The 22,935-nt window shown below is 38.9% G+C and overlaps 1 protein-coding gene across 2 annotated transcripts in view; it reads left to right on the top strand.

Moving 5' to 3' along the window:
• Nucleotides 1-22,935, top strand: part of LOC121375561 (glucosidase 2 subunit beta-like) — a 33,503-nt gene continuing 10,568 nt past the window's right edge. For both annotated transcript variants that reach the window (XM_041503069.1, XM_041503068.1), the window contains exons 1-9: nucleotides 1-143; nucleotides 4,556-4,690; nucleotides 6,226-6,321; nucleotides 6,910-6,970; nucleotides 9,901-10,018; nucleotides 11,069-11,132; nucleotides 15,747-15,812; nucleotides 16,817-16,901; nucleotides 17,444-17,522. In XM_041503069.1, coding sequence (XP_041359003.1) covers nucleotides 62-143; nucleotides 4,556-4,690; nucleotides 6,226-6,321; nucleotides 6,910-6,970; nucleotides 9,901-10,018; nucleotides 11,069-11,132; nucleotides 15,747-15,812; nucleotides 16,817-16,901; nucleotides 17,444-17,522 — 786 coding nt within the window. In that variant the 5' untranslated portion in view covers nucleotides 1-61. The remainder of the gene's footprint in view (nucleotides 144-4,555; nucleotides 4,691-6,225; nucleotides 6,322-6,909; nucleotides 6,971-9,900; nucleotides 10,019-11,068; nucleotides 11,133-15,746; nucleotides 15,813-16,816; nucleotides 16,902-17,443; nucleotides 17,523-22,935) is intronic.

Here is a 22,935-nt window from a genome sequence, read left to right as displayed (position 1 = left end):
TCCAACCAACTGATGACAAATTTTTGAGAAGCGTGAGGTGGAAATAAAACAGTGTCTAAGAATGCTGTGGACCGTACTTTTTTCAATATTTATTACTTCTTGTAATGGTGTCATCGAGAGACCTCGAGGAGTCCCACCATCAAGTGTGTTCATATTATTATCATAATATTTTTGTGATCTTTTTTTCTCCAGACCAATTCATCCCCATCATTCAATTCATTGCCAAATAATTTAGTAAATTGCACTGATGACATTTTAAATTTTACATTCTTATTTTTTTCCATTGGTGTTTGATAGCTCGAGTAAACTCTAGCCCTCCCCTTATTCTCGTAACCAAACATCTGAGTATTTCGGCCCTTGCCACCATTGTTTATGAAATTATGGGGACCAGACAACTCGGACCGGGGGACAACTTGGCCCAGACATCTCGGCCACGGGGCCGAGTTGTCCGAGACAACTTATTAGACTGATAGACGGGGCATGCTGTGACACATTATATGCGTGTTAAGTATGATAGTTGGCCATGTCGTAGTGTCGAAGTATTGTACTATAGTAATAATAATGCATTATACTGATAGATACCGCTAACTATATGGTCACCATTAAGAATGACAATTGTGTATGTCGTAGGCGCATATCGTAATGTCGGATGGGTTTCTAGAAGTATTGTACTATAGAAATAACTCATGATTCAAGATAAAAAATATACAAATGACAATATGATTTTGTTTTTAAAACACTATTTGGTTTACTCGAAAATCTAGACATTACTTTAAGCACACTTCAAACTGGAAAATAGTGCGTGCGTATTAATTTCGCGACATACGGATGGAAGCATAAGTCAGCATTTTGTTAGAAAGTGATAAGTCCAATAATTCGGACGGTTATATACATTATTTGCTGAAAATGTCATCATGCTCACCAATTGGAATTACTTCTTAAAAGCAGGAGTCAGGAGGCTATATCCGCGAGTCTTGTTACAACGATAAATAACTTTTGCATGTTTTTTCTGGGATCATCTCCAATGTTTAGGTCACCGACTGTAGAACAAAAACTAATTATTCGAACAGCGGAAACTATCTTCAAAGATAAATGGATCAGCAATTTATCAATTTAACAAAAAACACATTCTTTTATTTCTGTGAGAATACTTTAATTTAAAAAACAACACTTGTTCAACAATAGACAAGATTGTCGATGTGCCGAGTTGTCTCAGAACTCTGGGTCGAGCTGTCTCGACGTGGGCCGAGTTGTCTGGGCCGAGTTGTCCTCCGGGCCGAGTTGTCTGGCATTCTTGTTTATCACGTGACGCAGTGAAGCTTTCGCTTAGTTATGTATTTAATGTGTGTACATTGAGTTTAATTTTGTTGCTTTTCGACATGCACAGATGTTAATAGCAACCAAAATGGTTAAAGTATACATATATACATGTATTGCCCATAATTAGTCCTTATTTAGTCATTTTGTTTGTTTCTTGTTTATACATTATGTTTTGCATCCAGTTCCGTATGTGGAATGTTTATATGCAATAAAGTTTTTATCTTTTTATCTTTTTATCTTATGCAATGATAAAAACTCCACATTGTATTGTAAATAAAATACACAATTCCATTGACTTCCATGAAAAAAATCCCCAATGAAACAGTTAAAAGTTTGTTTTGTTTAATGACACTACTGGAGCATATTGATTATTAGATGTCAAACATTTGGTAATTCTGACTCGTAGAGGAAACCTGAGCTCTACATCTTTCCTAATGCAGCAAGGGATCTTTTATATGCACTTTCCCACAGACAGGACAGCACATACCACGACCTTTGATATACAAGTCGTGGTGCACTGGCTGGAACGAGAAATAGCCCAATGGGTCCAACGACAGGGATTGATCCTAGGCCGACTGTGCATCAGGCGAACGTTTTACCACTGGGCTACGTCCCGCTCACCCCAATGAAACAGATGCATCCACATTTCTTCAGTACAGTTGTTCCTGAATAAAGATATTACTCCTTTTATGTGGTCTTCATTTTTCATTTAATCTAATTTTTGAGTTGCTTGGACATTCTCTATGCTTGTATTTATTTTACCTTACTTCGACTACTACATCTTATTAATATTATTATTATTTAAAAAAATTTTTTTATATAAACTTTATACTGTTAAATTACCCATACATATATAATAATTATAATGTACGTTCTTGTTTAAAACATTTTTTTGCAAATGTGTCTGTAGCAGTCCTGCAGGATGAAACTATACAGTTTTTTCTTCAGTATTCTAAAAATATGGCTCCCCCCCCCTCAAGAATGTTCCCAGTACTAGAAATTTTGATACACACCCCCTTCCCCAATCCAGATATCGTTCCCACGGACCATTGGTGTATCACCAATGTATAATGTTTTAAACAAAAAAGGTATACTTATTATTTCTCTGGAACTAAAATAATTGACTAATAATGTGTTATTTAGTGTTTACTTGGGTGCAGAGGGTAAATGTGAGTGTGCCTTTGTGTCGATCTATATATGTACATATTATTCTGATTATTCTGATTATTATTATTTAATCTATTCTATTGTGGATCAAAGTAATTTGGTGGTGGTGGCACATTTGTAGATTTTGCTTCTGTTCAAGTTAAAGGACGTACCATTTTCAGGGCTCGAACTTAAGAATTTGTCCTCCACGACAATTAAAAAAAAGAATTGCCAGGAGTGAAACTGCTCACCAATGGCAATTTTAACCCTGCCTATGACAATTTGTTTAAAAGTGACTTTTGCACCAAATAAACATGACTGAAAGATTATTTTCCTATATGTAGACATATTTAAAATTTGTACAAATTTATGTTATATACTGGCAAACACTGTACACCAGGTCTATACATTTTGCTATCATTGAGAAGCTTGACCGATGGCACTTTTGTGCTGCCGGTAATACTCCTGATGTACGGCAATTTATATCTCGATGGCGGCAGTTGTTGTTAAGTTCGAGTCCTGTTATTGCATCTACATTTACATGCAGTTTCGTGGTATTCTACAATCTGCCAGTTCTTCAGATTATAGTGCGTGTGTCGTGTGTGTAAAATCTGCTTCAGCAATTACTTGCAATAAAATGAATGGTCAACTGCCATATCTGATATTTATTTTCCAATCTGAAAACACTATTTGACATGAAGAATGATGTAACATTTAACAATCTCATTCATACATTATCCTTGAACATACTATGTAAGTGCATCTAAGTGCTACTGTGTATAACATAAACACATTTTTTTCTAAATCTGGTGCTACAGAGCTTTAGTTTGATTATTCTCGAGTCCAGTCATGACATTAAACTTGCATGTTGTTAACCATTACCAACGCTACACGAAAAAACCTGATGCCCCTATGTAAAACGAACCTGCACTACTTTCTTGTGGTGACGAAAAGCAAAGTGTGTGCCCATGTAACACGTTGGTACTGGTTAACAACATGTAAGTTTAATGTCATGACTGGACTTGACATTAATCAAACTAAAGTTCTGTGGCTTCAGATTTAGGAACAAATGTGTATTTTAAACAGTAGCTGGCTACCATTTGATCGTCGACGATTGCCGAAGTATTGCACACAGTCTCCCCCCCCCCCAGCCCTCCCCTACCCCCAGCCCTCCCCTACAACATATCAATAAGGAGAGAGCTAGAAGTGACTAGAGCTAGGTATTTGATAGCACTTAAGGCAATGATATATATATATATATATATTTAAGGCCAGTTAAAGTGTGATGTTTCTTCAACATATCACAAGCATAATTTAAATAAACAAAGAAATTAAATATTTATTAAGTCCATCTAGATATAGTTTACCAGTCATGTTCCCCATGTTTACAAATAAATTTTTATATAATACCATACTAAGTCGAACCACATTGTTAACAACTACACAAAATTACTCTTCTACTTTTAATTACTGTTAGATTTTTTTCACATATTGTCCAGACAAAACTTGTGGAAAAAGACATTACAATGACACAGATTCCAAATTCTAGAATGTAACTATGTCACCTATATTGACTTCACTGAGATCTCCTAGGACCAAAAACATGTACTGTTTTGCCATCTGCCATTTTGCTTTTTTATGGAATACTGTTGAAGATGGGTGGAAACCTCCGAAGAGTGTGACATAATTAATATAATGTCATGATGATTGCCTATACCATAACACATGTCATGACGTTAGATTATGTCACATCCTTCCACCCCTTTTGGATAGTATTCCATGTTTTTTTTTGTCCTAGGAGATTTCAGTGAATTTAATATAGGTGACATGGTTACCATCCAGAATGTGGAATCTGTGTTATTGCAATGTTTTTTTCCACAATTTCTGTGTGAACAAAATGTTGGGGAAATTTTAAGGGAAGAGAGTGATTTATCGTAGTTGTTAACAATTTGGTTCAGACATTTAGTAAATTTCAACCTCTTTTGATTATTAATTTTTTTAACAGCCACTTCTACTTTTATATAGCATCTTTTTCTTTTGCATAATCATGCTTATTAATAATTTAAAAATTGTTATAATTTTTTTTCAGAAGCGTCTTCATACCAGCCAAATGCTGAACAAAGTTTTACCTGTTTGTCGACACCTGATGGGTCTGTTGTATCGATACCTTTTATATACGTGAATGATGATTACTGCGACTGTGAGGATGGATCTGATGAACCAGGTGTGTGTATCTTCACTATTTTATTTTTAAAACATTTTTTAGTACTGGCTGAAACGGGCAATTTGTAATATAGAAAATAAATTTTTGTATATCAGGTGTGTTCTTGGTTGTTTTAAAGCTACAATCTCTAAGATAATTTAATATTTCTAATATTTAGAACAGCTCATGCATTTCGTGATGTGTTAAAGCTCATTTTTCATTCTGCCTCCAACATTTCCAAACCCTATGATTACATAATTCATCTAAAATGTTTTTAATAAATTGATTATATAAATACATTCATTAAACATCAGGGCACAGTATTTCATGCAAACCATCACATGTTAATAACGCAACTTCAAATTCAAATTCAAACGAAGTATCATGTTACAAAATTGAAGCTTTCAAACTTAAGGCTCACCAAAACTTTATTCATGTATTCCAAAAATGAATATTCTATACTTTTCTAGACTGAGGTTTTGACATTTTTGTAGTCAAGATGTAATCACCAGTTACTTAGTAACTTAAATACAATTAACACAACTGAACAATCAGTTACCTCTAGAGTAAATATAACGTGAACTGACTTTTGGTTACCTAAGATTTTGAAATACTGTCCACTGAAACACTGGATTTTGGGGGCACTTTGGACTGCTGAAGTATGTGCACAAGCACTCCCTGAATCCATGCGTTCTTCAGTGTACGATTATCAATATTTTGTTGTCAAGATCCAAATGAAGCATCCCAGAATCAGACAGCAACGAACATTCTTCATTTTGCACACTTTTCTTTTTGAGATGTTCCCTAATCTAAGAACACCAGCATAGTGAAACTAACAGGGTCCTTCAAGTTAACACTGAAAATTCGACAATAGCCATTATGTGCATACTAGGCTTTTGACCATTTACACACTTATGATGAACACATACAAGCTGTTTAACAGTGTAGATGTGTTTGTATTTTACATACATTTAGTAAACAATGTTATAAGACTGTAACTAGAGACCTTGGTTGTAACATTAATAGACAATGCTTGATGTGACCATTTGGTTCTTGCCAATTTGGTTGATGCTGGATTTTTGAAAATATTTAGAAATATATCCTGTAGAATTTTAAAGATATTTAGCCATTGACAACACTGGAACAAATTTTTAGTATTTCCATGAAAATAGTTAAAATATTTTTGATTTAAAGAATATATTTTTAGCCAAAGACTAATTGTTTTAGCCACTTCATATAAAAAAAAAATAGCAATTGGCAGTGGACAGGGTGAGCCCTGCTAATAACAGATAAATCATTTACTTGTTTATGGATAGGAAATGAAAAAATTATATCATATTTTGCAATATCAGCAGACTGTATGTATATATATATATATATATATATATATATATATATATTAATATACATATAGACATTGATGTAATCTAGATATTTTGGGATTTCATCTCATAATTTTACATTTCCAACTCAAAATCTGGGATTTGCAGAAATATGGGATCCTGATGTATTCGCAGCTTGTAATATTTCTGTGACATGAATCTCTTTGTTTTTAGGTACAGCAGCATGTGAAAACAGCAGGTTTTACTGTGAAAACAAAGGTTACAAAGGAGAATACATATTGTCCTCGAGAGTCAATGATGGAATTTGTGGTAAGTGAATAAAACTGAATGAATGAATGAATGTTTAACAACACCCCAACCCAAAAATACACATCGCCTGTTGGGCATCATAAAAAGTTAAGTATATGGAAATATTGAATAAAACTAAAGGTGGATTTATATGTACACAACTTAAACTTGTTTAAATTAGTATTTTGAGGTGTGTGTGTGTTACACAATTTTAAATTAGTGTTTAATAAGAATTCTCCAAAATCATTGTATTTGTTAAACATATTTAAATTGGGAAGATATTAGATATTTAAATAAAACCCTCACCTCAAAATACTAATTTATTTTTCACTTGTCATTTTACTTGTATGTAAATGTTCTATTATATTCTTTTACTCATATGGGAAATGTATACATTAACAAAACTATCTTTGATCTTCTATAAAACAAAGTATTTTGTGAAACAACTTAAATTCCTAGAATTTGAGCTCTATATGTAGGATGTATTAAGACTGAGATTGTTTGGTTATATATTGTTTTTATTACCTGATGTTGAAGCTAAGCCAGAGTGATTTTTATGTCTCGATAGTTTTAATAAATATTTTAATTAAAACTTGTGTTGATTTTCAGACTGCTGTGATGGATCAGATGAATACAGTGGTGACAAAATTCAGTGTGGAAACATGTGCATGTGAGTATAAGTCATAGATGGGGTTTCTCTTTAACCCCCCCCCCCCCCCCCCCCCAACTTCGTTGGATCTATTCAACTGATTGGGTTTTTTCTTGTTCTAACCAATGCACCACGACTGGTATGTGCTTTTCTGTCTGTGTGAAAGTGCATATAAAAGATCCCTTGCTGCATTAGAAAAAATGAAACAGGTTTCCTCTGACGACTACGTGTCAGTAGCCGGTGATTAATTAATCAATGTGTTCTTGTGGTGTCGTTAAAAAAAAAAAAAAAAAAAAAAAAAATCTGATTTCCATTTGTTTTTTGTTTTAAAGTGACCTGAAATATTAAGAATTACTTTTATTTGTATACAGGTTTGTATATATCCCCCATTCCCCAAACATATTTTTAAAATAAGCAGTTTATGATCAACATGGTAATTGTTTTAATTGCAAATGCAATGAAATAGATGTCCCATCTTGTTCAAATTACAGTTTTGTGTGTATGATACCTTTGTGTGTGTGTGTGTCTCTATATATATATTGTTAAAGTGCTGTGCCAGACCATACACTAAAATTTCAAATTCCATAATTAAATGCTTTCTTAATTCATTGCAATAATATTTTACACCGATAGGTAAAATCAATAATTACGAAAATGCCCCATAAAAGTATTAAAACATCACTCCCGTAGAACACTGCCGGAAATGACCGAGTAAAATTCTCGGTAAAAACATTTGCCTGTAAATAGCCATGACGTCACGAAGGGAACGCGCTTCACTGAAACCTACCACGAGATGACTTCCAGCACAAGCAAAAGTGGGACCGACAGCGACTGCCAAGCTCATTGATCATGCGATTCTTCTTTCGATAATGAATAGTGTAGTAATGACGACTGGACTAATATTTGTGCAACACAACAAATAATGCCTTATCAGTTTGAACCTGGAACATCTTCCGACGAACCACCGGCCTGACAGATGACGATGAAAATGGTCGTGGAGACAGCTTACCACTAATTTACAACTTTTATTCTTGTTTTGTTCTTTAGCTTTTCGTGTGAATTATTTTGCTACACTGTATATTCTAATACTTGTGATGTAGTAGAAAAGACGATAAATAACTCTTGAATTCTACGAGTCAAGTGGACCCGATATCGGTAATTTCAAGAAATAAACAAAAATGACTTTTAGTCTGTCCCATCCCTCTATGAAGATGGGTTTTTTTGTGTGAATAATTTCAGTTTAGTTTGACGTAAAAAAAAAAAGTAAAAGTGTTTTGGAAATAACAAAACAATACTATTTTTTGTGTGCAGTTGTGAAAACAGTCTGCTCAGAAATAAATAACTTATAGCACATTCCATAGTATGAAAAAATGTTTTCTCTGTGGGAAGGTACACATGTATAGTAAAATTAATTTAATGTATTTTCTTTTTTTTTACAAAAAAACCCCTACATTTTTGTAGGATGGGACGGACTAGGCTATAGATACTTACTTGTCTGTACTTTATTGTTTTAATGTTCACGAACTGTAAAGAAAAATCTCACAAATGAACGATATGCAAACGACAACAAATCGGATCTCGATGATTGCACGAACCGTGCATGAGAAAACAAACTGACCGGAGTTGAAAGCATAACGCAATTTGGGACATTGACGATATGCACCCCAAGGTTGTTTCGGTGTGGATGGCGTCGGCTTGTTGTCATTTGTTTTGTGTCGCAGAAAAACTGTTGGTACGGTATCTTTTTTTAAAAGCCATAACACATGGTATTCCCATATCTCGCTTAAGCCGACAAGCCAGTTCGGATGAATCGCAACTAAAGTGTCTGCTCTTGCAACGGTCTCCGGCATTTTCTTCCTGTCCAGTATTTCCACGTTGTTTTAATCAAATTCACACACAGCTTTCTCACAGCAACATTACTAGGAAATGCGTGAAGACTAAATTTATCGGTTTTTGTATTGCTACAGCCGCCGCCAACACACCGTTTAACCATAATAAACACAAAAGAAGCAATGAACAATGGCGCTGACTATCGAAAGGAGTTCCCTTCATGACACCACGGATCAAATCTTACGGAAATTCCCGAAACGAATTCAGCTGGTTCTGTTTTTCAGGGGAATATTTTTAAATGGAAAATATACCGGTATATAATTTTTTTACATTTTTTTTTATAATTTTCTAATCATATTAAATAATATCTTGATTGATATAGCTCAATACATCATACATCTGGAACAGCACTTTAAATTAAATCACTATACAGATCTATGGAAAGATAATTTATGAAGACAACTTTAAGACTTACGTTAATTATTTTTTCTGGGGAGTATATACAGAATTAAAAAAAAACATGACTGATTTTAAATATATTGGTTAACAATCACAAAGATTTGACACAGGGACAAAGACATTGGATTGTTAGTTTCATTTACTTAGTGTGGTTATTAGTTCTCTGCTGCTCCAACTGGAGGGGACTATATAGGTTTCATCTCAGTCCTTCTGTCTGTCCATCTGTATGTCTGTCCATCTGTCTATCCATCAGTCAGACCCACATAGGTTATATAGTTTTCTGGAAGTTATTTTTCACAATGCCTCAAGATATTGAGCTGAACTTTTGTGTATAGCTTTATCATTTTTGACAGTGCTATGGCCTTGAACTTAGGAAATATGAAAATTTATTTTCCGGACTCTTTTTTTTTTTGCAGTGCCTCAATATATTGAACTGTGTATATCTTTACTATGTTCTGTTAAAGGGTACATATCAAATGCAACTTTTATGGCAATTTACCAATTTTGCACAGTTGCAGCCCTTGAATGTAGGAGTTACCACAATTTGTTGGGTCCAGTAGGGGACATGTATTGCTTTAGCAGTACTCTCAGAATGCTTGTAGTCGTCTTGAACTCATCAGATTGCTATTGTACTTCGATTTCTAATGGAATTTTACTTGCAGTCAACTTGGTCTAAAGCAACGAGAAGAACTGTTAGCCAGTAAGAAGTTAAGGGAAGCAGGTTACAAAGTGAAGCAAGAATATATGCAGAAAGGAAAGATTGCTCGAGATGAAAAACAGGTTTGTAACATTGCTATTCATGTGTACAAGGGTATCCATTATATTTTAATGTTTTGGAGTCTGTAATAATTTCACTAATTGATTGCCATGATGTCAAAAGTAGACAGGTTTACATCTTTATTTGGGTTATTCCTTTTATTCCAAATAATGCTCCACAAAGGTCAGGGTATGTGCTATCGTGTCTGTTAAGTGAATGTAAACAGTTGCACACCACCATTTACTTTTAATACAGTTCAGTACAATTTCTATGTCAGAATGTATTCTGTGAAAAAAGGACAATGTCGAGAAGTACAGTTGTTTGGTATCTACCATGCAAAAACAAATTCAGTATAGGGTGACCATAAAAATTAAGCCAAAGCACTGTCTCATTTAGCTCTTATATACAAGTGACAGCATACCACATGCACAATTGTTGTTGGTTGGCCAGAAAAATAACAAGTAACAACAAACCTTAGAGTTAAATATTACAGAGTTCAACCTACTTGTAATCATCAAAGAAAGATTTGAAAAGGCATATCAGTATTTTATTTTCCTATACTGGACTGTATTAAGCTGCTACACACAGTAATAACACTGGAAATGGTGACATGGTGCTAAAAGATCTCTTGCTGCTAGGTGATTCAAGTAGTCTTTGTCACTTCAGCATATTTCTTCTCTCCAGGCAGTGCGAGGCAATTACATGTAATTACCCATTAAATGTGTCAAGATATAGTTAAACAACATTTGGGGCGTGATTTATCACAATTGATAGATCATCTGCCTACGGTTGTTCACTTGTAGGATTGAACCACCTCTGTGAACCTGTTTCAACTAGTATATCAAAGGCTGTGGTATGTGCTGTCCTGTGTTTGGGAAATGGATGAAAATAGATCCCTGGCTGTTAATGAAAACAATGTAGTGGGTTTCCTCTAAAACTATGTACCAGAATTACCTGATGTTTGACATTCAGTAAATGATTTTTAATTAATCAATGTGCTCTAGTGGTGTCATTAAACAAAACAAAACTTTTATTTTTTAAACAACATTCCTTTCCTTTTCTCTTGTTTGCAGTCTCGACTAAAGCAGGTGGAACAAGAACAAGAGGAGATGATTAACGAGAGAACAGAACTGGAAGGTATGTCAGTATTTGTGACAACAGGGCTTCTAGAATTTTATAAAAATCCACTAGCCACGGGATCAGTGATTTTAAAAATGTACTAGCCATGATTAAAAATTCACTAGCCCTACTTTAAATAAATACAATTTTACTAATAGTAATAATCAGACTGAGCTTAAAAATCCTTAGATTTGGGGTGGAAAGAGGGGGCAGGATATTCATATTTACAAAATATGTAAATGCAGCGTTTGACAAGGTTTTTTTCCACTAGCCGTCGGGCTAGTTATAGTTCCCAACACTGAATATCACTAGCCATGGGAGTGGGGCTACCATAATCTAGAAGCCCTGGACAGAAATTGTATTAGAGTTGTAATTGTAGTTTAGTTGTATGTATTTTACACATCCTGGATGAAGGAAAACATTACACACAAAGAGCGCTGGGTATTTCTTTCCTCTGTACACTGTCATTTTACACTTCACTGTTGATGCGAATAAACGTTATCGTGCAGTTGTCAGTGGCTCATTAGAATGAAATGAAAATACAGTGAAACCTCTCAAAACCGGACCCTCTGTAAACCGGAATTTTATCAAAACCGGACATGTTTCAGGGTCCTTTTTTTAAAAATCAGTAAAGAACTTAACCTCTCTAGACTGGATACCTCTTAAAACCGGACATTTAATTGGTCCCGAGGGTATCCGGTTGAGAGGGGTTTCACTGTAGTTGATTACTAAATGGGAAGCAATATGAGTATGGATGGAATAGACCACTTGTTGTCTTTTGATGTCTCCAGACAAATAAAATTAGATTAAAATTATATGGTTTTGAAATTGTAGGGACAGGCGAATTATATTATCCCATTTAAATAAAATATCAATAACATTAAGAGAATGGCTTTTGTTCTCCTCAAACTTCATAACAGGTTAGCTAAGCTATGTCTTCTGACAATAATTTTAGCTGCTTATGACCGTTTATCAACTTTATACATGTATAATAAAAGAGAAGTTGTTTTCAAAGCCTTTTAGAACATCTTAATAGCCACTGTTTAAACATAATTGCATTAGGTTTGAGTGAACTCAACTTCATAGATTTGATGTTTGATTTTCTTGTGTACCTTCATCATATACATATATACTACTCAAAAGAATTTAAGGGTCAAAAATTTATAACCAAATAAGTTTCAGAGTGTATTAGATTGATGATGTAAACTACACCAAATTTTTTATTTATTGTTCCATATTTACAAAAACCCACAAATAAACGTCACTGTATACAAGAAAGTCACATGACATGCTGTCAAAGTTGAAGGTTGTCAAACATGGATTTTACACATTAGAACATTCGTTTAATAGTGTGTGAATCCACCCCTGGCGCGAATACACTCGACACATCGTTGCCTCATGCTGTTGATCAGAGGTCTGAAGAACTCTTGGGGAATGGCCTGCCACTCTGCCATAAAAAGTTGACCCAGATCATGAAGGTTGCCGGAGGGGCATGGTTATCCTGAACTCTCCTGCCTAATTCGTCCCAGGCGTGCTCTATTGAGGCCAAGTCAGGCGAATATGCTGGCCAATCCATCCTGGCGATACCTTGTTGTCTGAGAAAGTCCGTTACCACCCTGGCGCGGTGGGGTCTGGCATTGTCATCCTGCCGAACTGCCCCGCCGCCAATCTGCTGAAGGCCCGGGAGAACCAACGGCCGGATAATCTTATTCAGATAGCGGATTCCATTCAGATTGCCATCCACAACATAGAGGGGGGTCCTGTGGTGGATAGAGATGCCGCCCCACACCATGACGCTGCCACCACCGAACCGGTGACGTTGTCTAACGTTAACGTCAGCGAAGCGCTACCCAGGACGTCTGTAGACACGAACCCGACCGTCGTTGAACTGGAGACTAAACCTGGACTCATCAGTGAACATCACTCAACTCCACTGAACACGTTGCCACCGCAGATGAAGCGTGCACCAGTGACGCCTGGCCGTTCTGTGACGTGGTAGTAGTGGTGGTCGAACAGCCTGGTGACGGCAGCGTAGATTATTGGCTCTCAGACGATTGCGTATGGTTTGATCAGACACTCGAGTTCCAGTCGCAGTCCGCAGATTGTCACGTAATCGGCGTGCAGTGGTTGTGCATTGACGTAGAGCCATATTGGTGATGTAGCGGTCCTCTCTATTTGTAGTGCTTCGGGGTCTTCCCGAACGTGGACGATTTCGAACAGAATTCGTTGCTTGGTACCGTTGCCACAGTCGGCCAACGACACTCTGACTGACACCAAGTCTCAGAGCAACATTTCTTTGCTTATTGCCACCCTGAAGCCAAGCAATAGCCCTTCCTCGATCTTCGATAGTCAGTTGAAGTCGTACCATTGTCGAATTTGGAGTGTGCACCGTACACGAACGCAAGCTCCAATTATACGGAAATTCAGCATTGGGAACATGGAATACACGTGCAAAGCGTGCAAATGAAGCGCTTTGTAAAAAAGCAAGTTATGGGCACTTAGCAGACCTTTCGCTTTCGCCCTAATTTACGTGCAAATGTAAGCATGTTTTCGCCATTAGAACTAGTCGACAGTGTCAATGACAGTGGATTTTAATTCATTTATGGGTTGCTTAGACCCACTTCCGTCAAAATGGAACAATACCATGCGTGACATTATGGTCTAGCTAATATAATTGACATTCAGAAAATAATGTCGAAAATATCGTCTGACCCTTAAATTCTTTTGAGTAGTATACATACCTTTTCTTTTAGACACCCAGTGACAAATATGTGTTTTTACGCTAATTGGTTAGAGTAACCTGTACAGCAGTAGTGTATTTATTTTTTATTATCTAAATCAAGGGTTGTAGTTACCATATTTTTCCCATCTGGAGTTTTCATTTGTCAATAAATTTAATCAGCAAATCAGAAAATATAGTGCTCTTGACATGTAGAGGAACATAATTACAATGATAAAGATGCGAAAGTTACTGAGCTAATGCTGGACTCGTATAATTTATTTACAATGCATTCGTACCACAGAACGGTACCCAGACTTGGTGTCGTGTGGATGGTGGCGTGGTTGGTTCAAATGGTTTGGTTGGTTTAAATGGTTTGGTATGACACCACAGACAAGAATAACCCGAGATCGTACTGGTGATGCCAGCGTAGCAGCCGGTTAGTTTGTGCACTGGTATTGAAGATTAATAACCAGGGATGGACTGACAACAAAATAGGTCTGGACCCTAAATCTCCTTGTAAAACAGATTTATTTTGGTGCTGACTGGTAGCCTCAGAATGGCTTGATTTCCCAGCTGGTCAGTCTGCCCCAAATTGCATCGATATGATTTGTTATTATCTCGTATGTACTAATATCGAGCACTGACAAGCAGATCTTTCGTGAATGGAATTATCTTGTAAAATATGCAGTCAAAAACTTAAGACACGGATGTGATTCTATTAGGTTTTTGTTTCACTGTTATGGAGTAAACAGGTGAGATATATGTAGAGGATTCGTCACGAGTGTTTTTTAATATGGAAAATATCAACTGTGTCTACGTTAATCGATATTTGTCTTGGCAGAGACAAATACCGATTAACTAGATGAGGTTGTTATTTCCTATATTAAAAAACTTGAGTAGTGAATTCTATTTATCATATAGCACTTCTTAAATAAAATTTTAATTCGATATTTAGTAAATTACAGTACTAAAGTTGTCTCCATCAGTAATATGATGTCATCACGATTAGCACAAATTAGTTTGATCTCATGCATTTTAACTAAATCTTATGAAATCGTTACGCTCAGGTATATAGGTCTTGTTGGCTTGTAAACAAAAGACCCTTTGACAGCAAACATTACCTAGAGACCTTGCAATTTTGCATACCATTATTAACTGGGTTAATACACAAAATTATCACATGGGTTTATGACATGGATATCATGGGTAAGTTATAGGATAAATATATATATATATATAACTTTTCGGATGACATGAACTTTTGAATTTAGCTGAATGTTAAAGTTTCACGTTCAGGTCCATTTCTCACAAACTTTGAGTTCTAGATCAGTGAAACTTGGTGTATAATTGTACCTGTGGGTGTCATCACCATGCATGTGGAATTAAAAAACCCAATTAAAATTAAAACTTTAATAGAATTTTGTTTAATGTTTAATTTTTAAAAATACTTTAATGATTTTTTTTAAAAAGGTTTTAAAGTTTAATTTTTATTGTTTTTTTAAACATGCATTAAGATAAACATATATGCATATAACTCTGAGCCACAACAGAATTCAAAAACGTCTTGAGAAGGGAGATAAAAGCATTGGGTTTGTTGGATTGAAGTTTATGTCAGAAGACAGAGCGCATGACTAATTTGATGCTAATTTCACCTGACAATGTGTTTATATTTGTGGCATATGTTAATGTTTTGCTACTGAGTGTTCAAATCTCCTTTTCTGCACAAAATAATTTTCACTAAAATACCACACTTTTATGTGAAATCCTGAAAAGTAACCATTATTTAGTTGTATAGAATTTTCAGCTTTAATTTTCAAATGAATGTCGGATCTTAGTAATATTCATTTATACAAATCATGAAATTTTGGTAAAATGGCCTGCATTACTACTGTTTGATTTGTTTTCTCTAGCTAAGAAGAAAGAAGTGGAAGAGCCTGAAAAGGTTGCCAAAGATGTACATGAAGCAGCTTGGAATGGTACCACTATTTAGTTTCTCCATTTATTTTCTGTGTAATATTGGAATCGTACCACTATTTATTTTCTCTCTGTAATATTGGAATCGTACCACTATTTAGTTTCTCCATTTATTTTCTCTGTGTAATATTGGAATCGTACCACTATTTATTTTCTCTGTGTAATATTGGAATCGTACCACTATTTAGTTTCTCCATTTATTTTCTCTGTGTAATATTGGAATGGTACCACTATTTAGTTTCTCCATTTATTTTCTCTGTGTAATATTGGAATGGTACCACTATTTAGTTTCTCCTTTTATTTTCTCTGTGTAATAACAAATTTAATGTTTAAGCATTGGTTATATAAATTATTATGGGGTTTTTCCCGTCCAAACAAGAAGGCATGTAACTTAGTTATAGAGTTCTAGTCTGAGCTCGATGATGCAATTGTCCTTGATGGACTCAGATTTTTTTCTTGTCGCAACCAGTGTCTTATGACTGATACATCAAAGGCTGATATATTCTGTCATGCGTTTTGAAAAGAGTAGTTTATGGGGATGGCAGCAGTTTTTGTATCTTAACCAAATGTCAGAATAACAACATGTTAGAAGCCAAATAGCTGTAGTTTAAACAGTCATTTTCTTTCTTTCTCAAAACAAAAAGAAATGTATATAATTATTAATTAATAATGTACATCAAATACTGTTATGTTGTTTTTACTGAAGATGATGTTTGGTAAGCAGGCATTATTTATATTGGTTGTCTATAAACGTCAACCTCTGAACCAGTATTTTTCTGTTTATTCAATAAGCATGGGAAGCTGTTGTTGACAAAAGGAAACAAAAGTATAATTATTTATATACGGTTTTCTGGAAAAAAAATGCATAAGTAACTATCCTAAAAAGAGACTCACAGTGTTATTTTGAACATTTGTTTTTTTTCTTTTTTTTCATCATGAATTTATTAGATATTATGACCAGTTGAATGTGAAGTCTGATGGAAGTTATTTTGTTTCTGTTTTACAGAGCAGAAGGCTCAGAAAGAAAAAGAAAAGGAACACTCTCATGCTCTGCAAGTGTTCGATGAACTTGATGTGAATGACGATGATCAGTAAGTATTGTTAATACTACACATGGATTCACGATTATTTATTATTTGATAGTGATAAAACTGATTACTGTTACAGAGTTGATAAAATGAGGGAGAGGAGGTACCATAATTATTATATTTTATGATGTACTCAACACTTATTTTCCGTTATCGGATGTATGGTTAAGGACCACACAGATATCATGAGAGTTTTCCCACTGTCACATCATGGGCTATACTCTTCGATTAGCAGCAAGAAATCCTTATTATGTGCCATCAAACAGACAGGATAGTACATACCATGGCATTTGTTGTGGAGCACTGGCTGGCACGAGAATTAGCCCAATGGGCCCACTGATGGGGATCAATCCTGGATCCATTGCACAGGCAATCTGTGATTAAAGAATTTTTATTTCTTTCATAGATAAAAATGGGATGTGGTTGGATTAATCATTTCTTTAATATGACAAATTCTTACATGTTTAATAAATCAAGAAAACTTATTTTTGTTTCTATGTTGATGAACTAGTTTTTTTATGTGTTTCCATCTTATATTTTCTTAGTGTTGACGTTCATGAGATGAGAACGCATGAAGAGTTTGATGTTGACTCAGATGGTACTGTTAGTCACGATGAAGCGAAGGTAAGGTGCATCAAATACATGGTTCCTGCCAGTGGGTAAAACGGATATAGTGCCATACCCAAATATTTTTGCAGTTTTTGTTTTTAAAGTTAACCTTTGGACAAAATTAATTACTTTTATCATTACTATATGATTTTCTTAACCCTAACCCTAAACTTAATCCATTTTCTTTCTGGGTAAGGTCCCCCATACTCCCTGTTGACTGTGGTTTCATTCAGTTCCATAGTGCCATACCCAACAATTTTTTTCTGATAAAACTCTGAAATACCACCTCAATATACCACTTGCAGACAGAACATTTCTATAGACATTACCTGTCCTCAAACAAGTGCACCCCCCCCCCCACGCAAGTGGTCTGGTCCGAACATCCCAACAGCCAATGGGATGGCCTAAATTCTTCTACTGCATACTGCTCTCTAGTTCCGGTCACATGACTGTAACTTCCTTCTTTTTCTCTTCGCTAAAGGGTCTGGACGTCCTTTTGCTTGGCTCTGTTGGAGTCAACTTTTTTATAAGACCTTTGGTTTTGTATTCGTGTTTGGGTGAAATGTTTTTCACCTTCGTTTTCATTAGCTTTCGTATGTTCTTTTCGCGTATTTCGCTTGACTTTCCAAGCGTTTAATTACATGAAATGTTGTTTATATTGCCGGTTGTCGTGTCGGACGCCATTTGCAAACCGGGGTCAGGTCCGGTTCCAGTCCCTTCTTCAGGGGGTGCGGCTTCTTCAGCTCCACCGATACCTAAGACTTCGGATGACAGGCCTGCGGTCTCTACGCAGCCCTCTAAGAAGCCGGTTCATTCAGATAGACGCTCCACGGATTCCAAGGCTCACCGATCTTCGGCGGGGAAGTCCTCTTCGGCGCATCGGAGCCGGGACCGTAGCCGTTCCACATGACCTGTATGGCTCCCTACGGGTTCCACAGATCGTCAGCGCCAACCTTCAATTGATGTGGCTTCCAAGGCCTCCGAGGGCTAGACGGGACCATCTACGGTCCGGTTAACCGGCGGCTTCCATTACGGTACATCGATTGACCTGTGCTCGAGTTCTACGAGACTTGGTGATGAAGCGCCTGCGGCATCTGTCATTGAAGAACCCGACTCGGCGGACCATATGCCTATGAGGGATTGCTTGGCGGCTGTCTACGACATGTTGCCGTCCTTGCCACATCCAACGACGATGTGGTCATCCGCGGGACCGCCCACGGTCCGGTTCTCCGGTATCTCCATCGGGCCATGACCAGAGCGACTGGCTTGTTCACGGGTGCTACGTGACTTTCTGATGATGTATCGGTTCTTGCGGTGCTGGAAGATCTGGATGCGGCGGACCACCTGTCACTGAGGGATTGTCTGGCTGTCTTATCTGATATGCTACCACCGCTGGCCCATCCACCTGTTTCAGCCAAGAAGGGTCCGGTTTCGATGATCGCCACGGAGGTTCCACCGGCAGATGTCGGCATTTGATCGTTGGCTGCCAAAGGCCCCCGTCGGTTTACACGGCTACCAGTAACCGGCCCTTGCGGATCGTTGTTCCAGCAAGCAGACGGAGCCCTGTAACGAACTGGAAGATTGCTGCGTCATCGGCTCACCGTTCGGTACCCTCGTCCCGTGATCGATCGAAGTGGTCCCGTGATCGATCGAAGTGGTGCAGCGTCCAGGGTTACACCGGCTCCTGACGGGACCGTCCACGGTCCGTGTTTCTGATTGCAGCCAGTACATTGGATTGAAGTGCCTGTGCCAGGTTACTGACTGATTTCCAGATGATGCGTCGGCACCTTCCGTTATAGAAGATCCGGACGCAGTGGCCCACATGGCTGTGACTGATTGTCTCCCGGCTTCAACCTATCCTTCAACGGTGTGGCGCCGGCTTTGGATGACGCTGTTTCCGGTGGGACCAGACGAAAGAGGAGTCCACACCAGTCGGCAGCTGATTCGGCGTTCAGGGTTTACACCGGCTCCTGACGGGACCGTCCACGGTCCGTGTTTCCGATTGCAGCCAGTACATTGGATCGAAGTGCCTGTGCCAGGGTACTGACTGATTTTCCAGATGATGCGTCGGCACCTTCCGTTATAGAAGATCCGGACGCAGTGACCCACATGGCTGTGACTGATTGTCTCCCGTCTTCGATCTATCCTTCAACGGTGTGGCGCCGGCTTTGGATGACGCTGTTTCCGGCGGGACCAGACGTCTTCCTGGAACTTAGATTGGCACGTCAATGGCTTCAGTTCAGCGTACATGTACATGGCGACCATAACTCCTCATGTGCAGGATGCCAGAGGATATGCCTTGTTCCAGCCGTCGACTTTGATGTTGGTCTACCTTATATCTTCCGTGACGTCAATGTGCACTACGATTGCACACTATCGTCAACCGACTTGCCTGAAGCGATCCATTCTCGACTTTCAGCACAAGCCGGTAATCTTGGCAGACCTGTGGTCTACATATGTCTCTTTGCCGTGAAGGGGTTCGACGTTACAAGCGTTCCGGGTTGGTGACGAAGACAGTCTACTGGTCCGGTCACTTGTGTTGAGATCCCGTGCACCGATGTTCGAGGAAGGTTCAGCGACATTCGGCAGATCGTTCTCTATATCCGGTGGCGATGCAAGACAGTCGCTACTTCCGCTGGTTCCGGAAGTTATCCAGTTGCCATCAAGTGGTACAGGGATCATTGCGGCTTATCAACTCACTGACGTTCACTGTTGTTACCGCCAGAGTTCGTGACCGATGTTGTCTAGATGGTCTCTGCTGCTGTTTCGCACCGGGTGGTGTGACGACCGTGGATTTTAGCCGGTTGTTGTTTTGCGTTGCTTCACTTCCAGGTATATCGGGCATGTAGCGTAGCGAGTTGCTACGCTGTCTTGGCTCTTGCCTGTATCACGGGGTCGCTGTTTCCGATGTCTTGATTCCTGAATCACTATTACTGTTTCATGATGTATCATTGCAAGAGTAATTTTGACGTTGGCGCAACATTTGACGCTTAGAGGTCGCGGTATCCAGTCTGTTTCTGAATCCATGCATTCAGTATAATAACGCAGATTTGCTGATCTGGTTACCAGTCGCCTTGCAGTCCAGTCCCTGTTGGTGTCTGTGGTTTACAGATGAAGCCGATCTACACATCAGCCTGTTGGAGATGTTGGCAGTTACGTCATCCTTCATTGGCGAGAGATGCCGTCAGGCGCCTCTCTCATGGTAGCCACAGACAGTACCACCGCAGTGGCTTATATCAACCGTTGGGGCGGAACCCACTCCAGCAGTCTGCTGCAGTTGACTTATCGTCTCTACAAGCTGGTTGACGAGATTCCGTTGTAACTTCGGGCTCGCCATATTCCAGGGGTTTCCAATGTACTAGTCGACACACTGTCTCGGCCGTTGTCTCCACATCCGACGGAATGGATGCTCCATCCCGAAGCGTTTCGATGGGTGTGCGACAGACTTTGCACATCAAACATAGATCCTTTCGCCACACGATTCAACCATCAGCTGAGGGTTTACGTGTCTCCGGTGCCAGATCCCGAAGCTCTGGATCTCGACGCATTGGCCATAAGCTGGGAACAGATGGACGCATACGCTTTTCCTCCACCAATCCTCCTTCCAAGGGTGCTTCAGAGGTTTCAGCTGTACCATTGTCGCCTGTTACTCATTGCTCCGATGTGGCCATCCAGGATGTGGTATCCAGATCTAATACGTCTTGCCGATCCACATCCTTTATCGCTGCCAGACTGGGATCATCTGTTGCTGCATCCCACGTCAAGACTATACCATCCACATCCGCAGTTGTCCAATTGCACGCGTGGACTGTATCTCCAAAGAGTTTGAGGAAGAAAGGTTTTTCTTCACAGTCTACGGTGGCCATTTTGAAAGCGCACAGATCATCTACTACTGCGGCTTACAACGTCAGATGGCTTTGTCTTCACCGATGGTGTGTCCGGCAAAAAAACTCAACCCTCAGACGATTCAAATACCTCGTCTTGCTGGTTTTTTTGCTGTATCTGCGGACCACTTTACGATTGAAGGGGTCTACCATCGCTGGGTACGTTTCGGTCATCGCTACTGTTCGTGATGTCACTACTGGAACGAAGTTATCGGGTATTCCTGAGATCCATAAGATGATCAAAGGGTTTCGCCTTGAAGATCAAGTACACCGGTTTCGGCCACCAAGATGGGACCTGAATCTGGTGTTACGAGCGTTATCGACCGCACCTTATAAGCCGATCGAATCCTCTTCCCTGTAAGACTTGACGCGGAAGATGGTGTTTTTACTCGGTTTTGCCACGGCTGTCCGTGTCTCAGAACTCCATGCTCTTGATGTAGACTTGGTACGTTTTCACCGAGATCGGCATGCAGTCAACTTGGGGTTACTCATGAACTTTGTTGCAAAGAATCAGTTACCAGACCAAGCGCCTCGTTCGTATGTTGTGCAGGCCCTCTCCTCTATCGTTGGTCCGGCGGACATTGAGGACTTGGCGTTGTGCCCTGTCAGAGCCCTGCACCAGATCTTTTCGACAACATCGCAAAAGACTTCCTTTCCTGTAACCAGAGTCGGTTGAGGGATCTTACCAAGAACACGGTGGCCACCTGGATCCGGTCTTCTATCCTGACCGCCTATCAGAAGGAGGGTTTACCTGCTCCGTCTGCTTCTAATCCGCATGAACTCCGTGCCTTGGCTGCCACGATGTCCCTGCACTGCAACACACCCATTCAGCACATTATCACTGGTTGGTTCTGGGCTACGGACTCCATCTTCGCCAACTATTATCTGAGGGATGTCTCCACAGAAGACGTTGAGGGGTTCCATCATCTGGGTCCGGTTGTTGCTGCACAGACTCTGTTGAATACAAGCCGTCCTCGTCGCCGTTGATGTCTGTCTGATTCTGGGCTGCATACCGAGATGTCCATCGAATCGACAGATGAGGATTGCTTAGACTTTTGTTCTTTTGCACAGTTCACGTACTGGTGCCGGAACTTTTGTCTCGATAACCTTTACCCTGCACTGCATGTGGTTATTGGTTGTCGTTATTGGACTAACAGATCTTTGGTGTACTAGACAGAAAACACTTGGGGGTCTTGTTTTGTTCAATGTTCTGACGGATGCACCTCATTAGGTTGTCGCTTGTTATTGAAAAACTATAACACTTCAATACGTGAGGGTTACCTAACACCTGCATCCCTGGTGGCTACGTCTTCCCACCCTGTCAGAACCAGCATGAGATGTGGCTTCCGCCTCCTGGTCCATGTGTTCTAGGAGCCGTACCTGCCACTGCTGACGGATGCCACCATTCTGGTTGTTGTTACTAACATCACCTGCATTGGTCTGTGACGGGCATCCCTAGGATGAGGGCTTACCAAGGTTGGCCTTATTCTTCCACTAGTCAGCCTGTTTCCGGTTGGGGAGTTTTCACAAGCATCTACGGATCT

Source organism: Gigantopelta aegis, chromosome 6 (assembly GCF_016097555.1).
Source record: "Gigantopelta aegis isolate Gae_Host chromosome 6, Gae_host_genome, whole genome shotgun sequence".
NCBI classification, from domain to species: domain Eukaryota; kingdom Metazoa; phylum Mollusca; class Gastropoda; order Neomphalida; family Peltospiridae; genus Gigantopelta; species Gigantopelta aegis.
The sequence above is the reverse complement of the archived record's forward strand: the minus strand, read 5'-3'. Positions and strand labels throughout refer to the sequence as shown.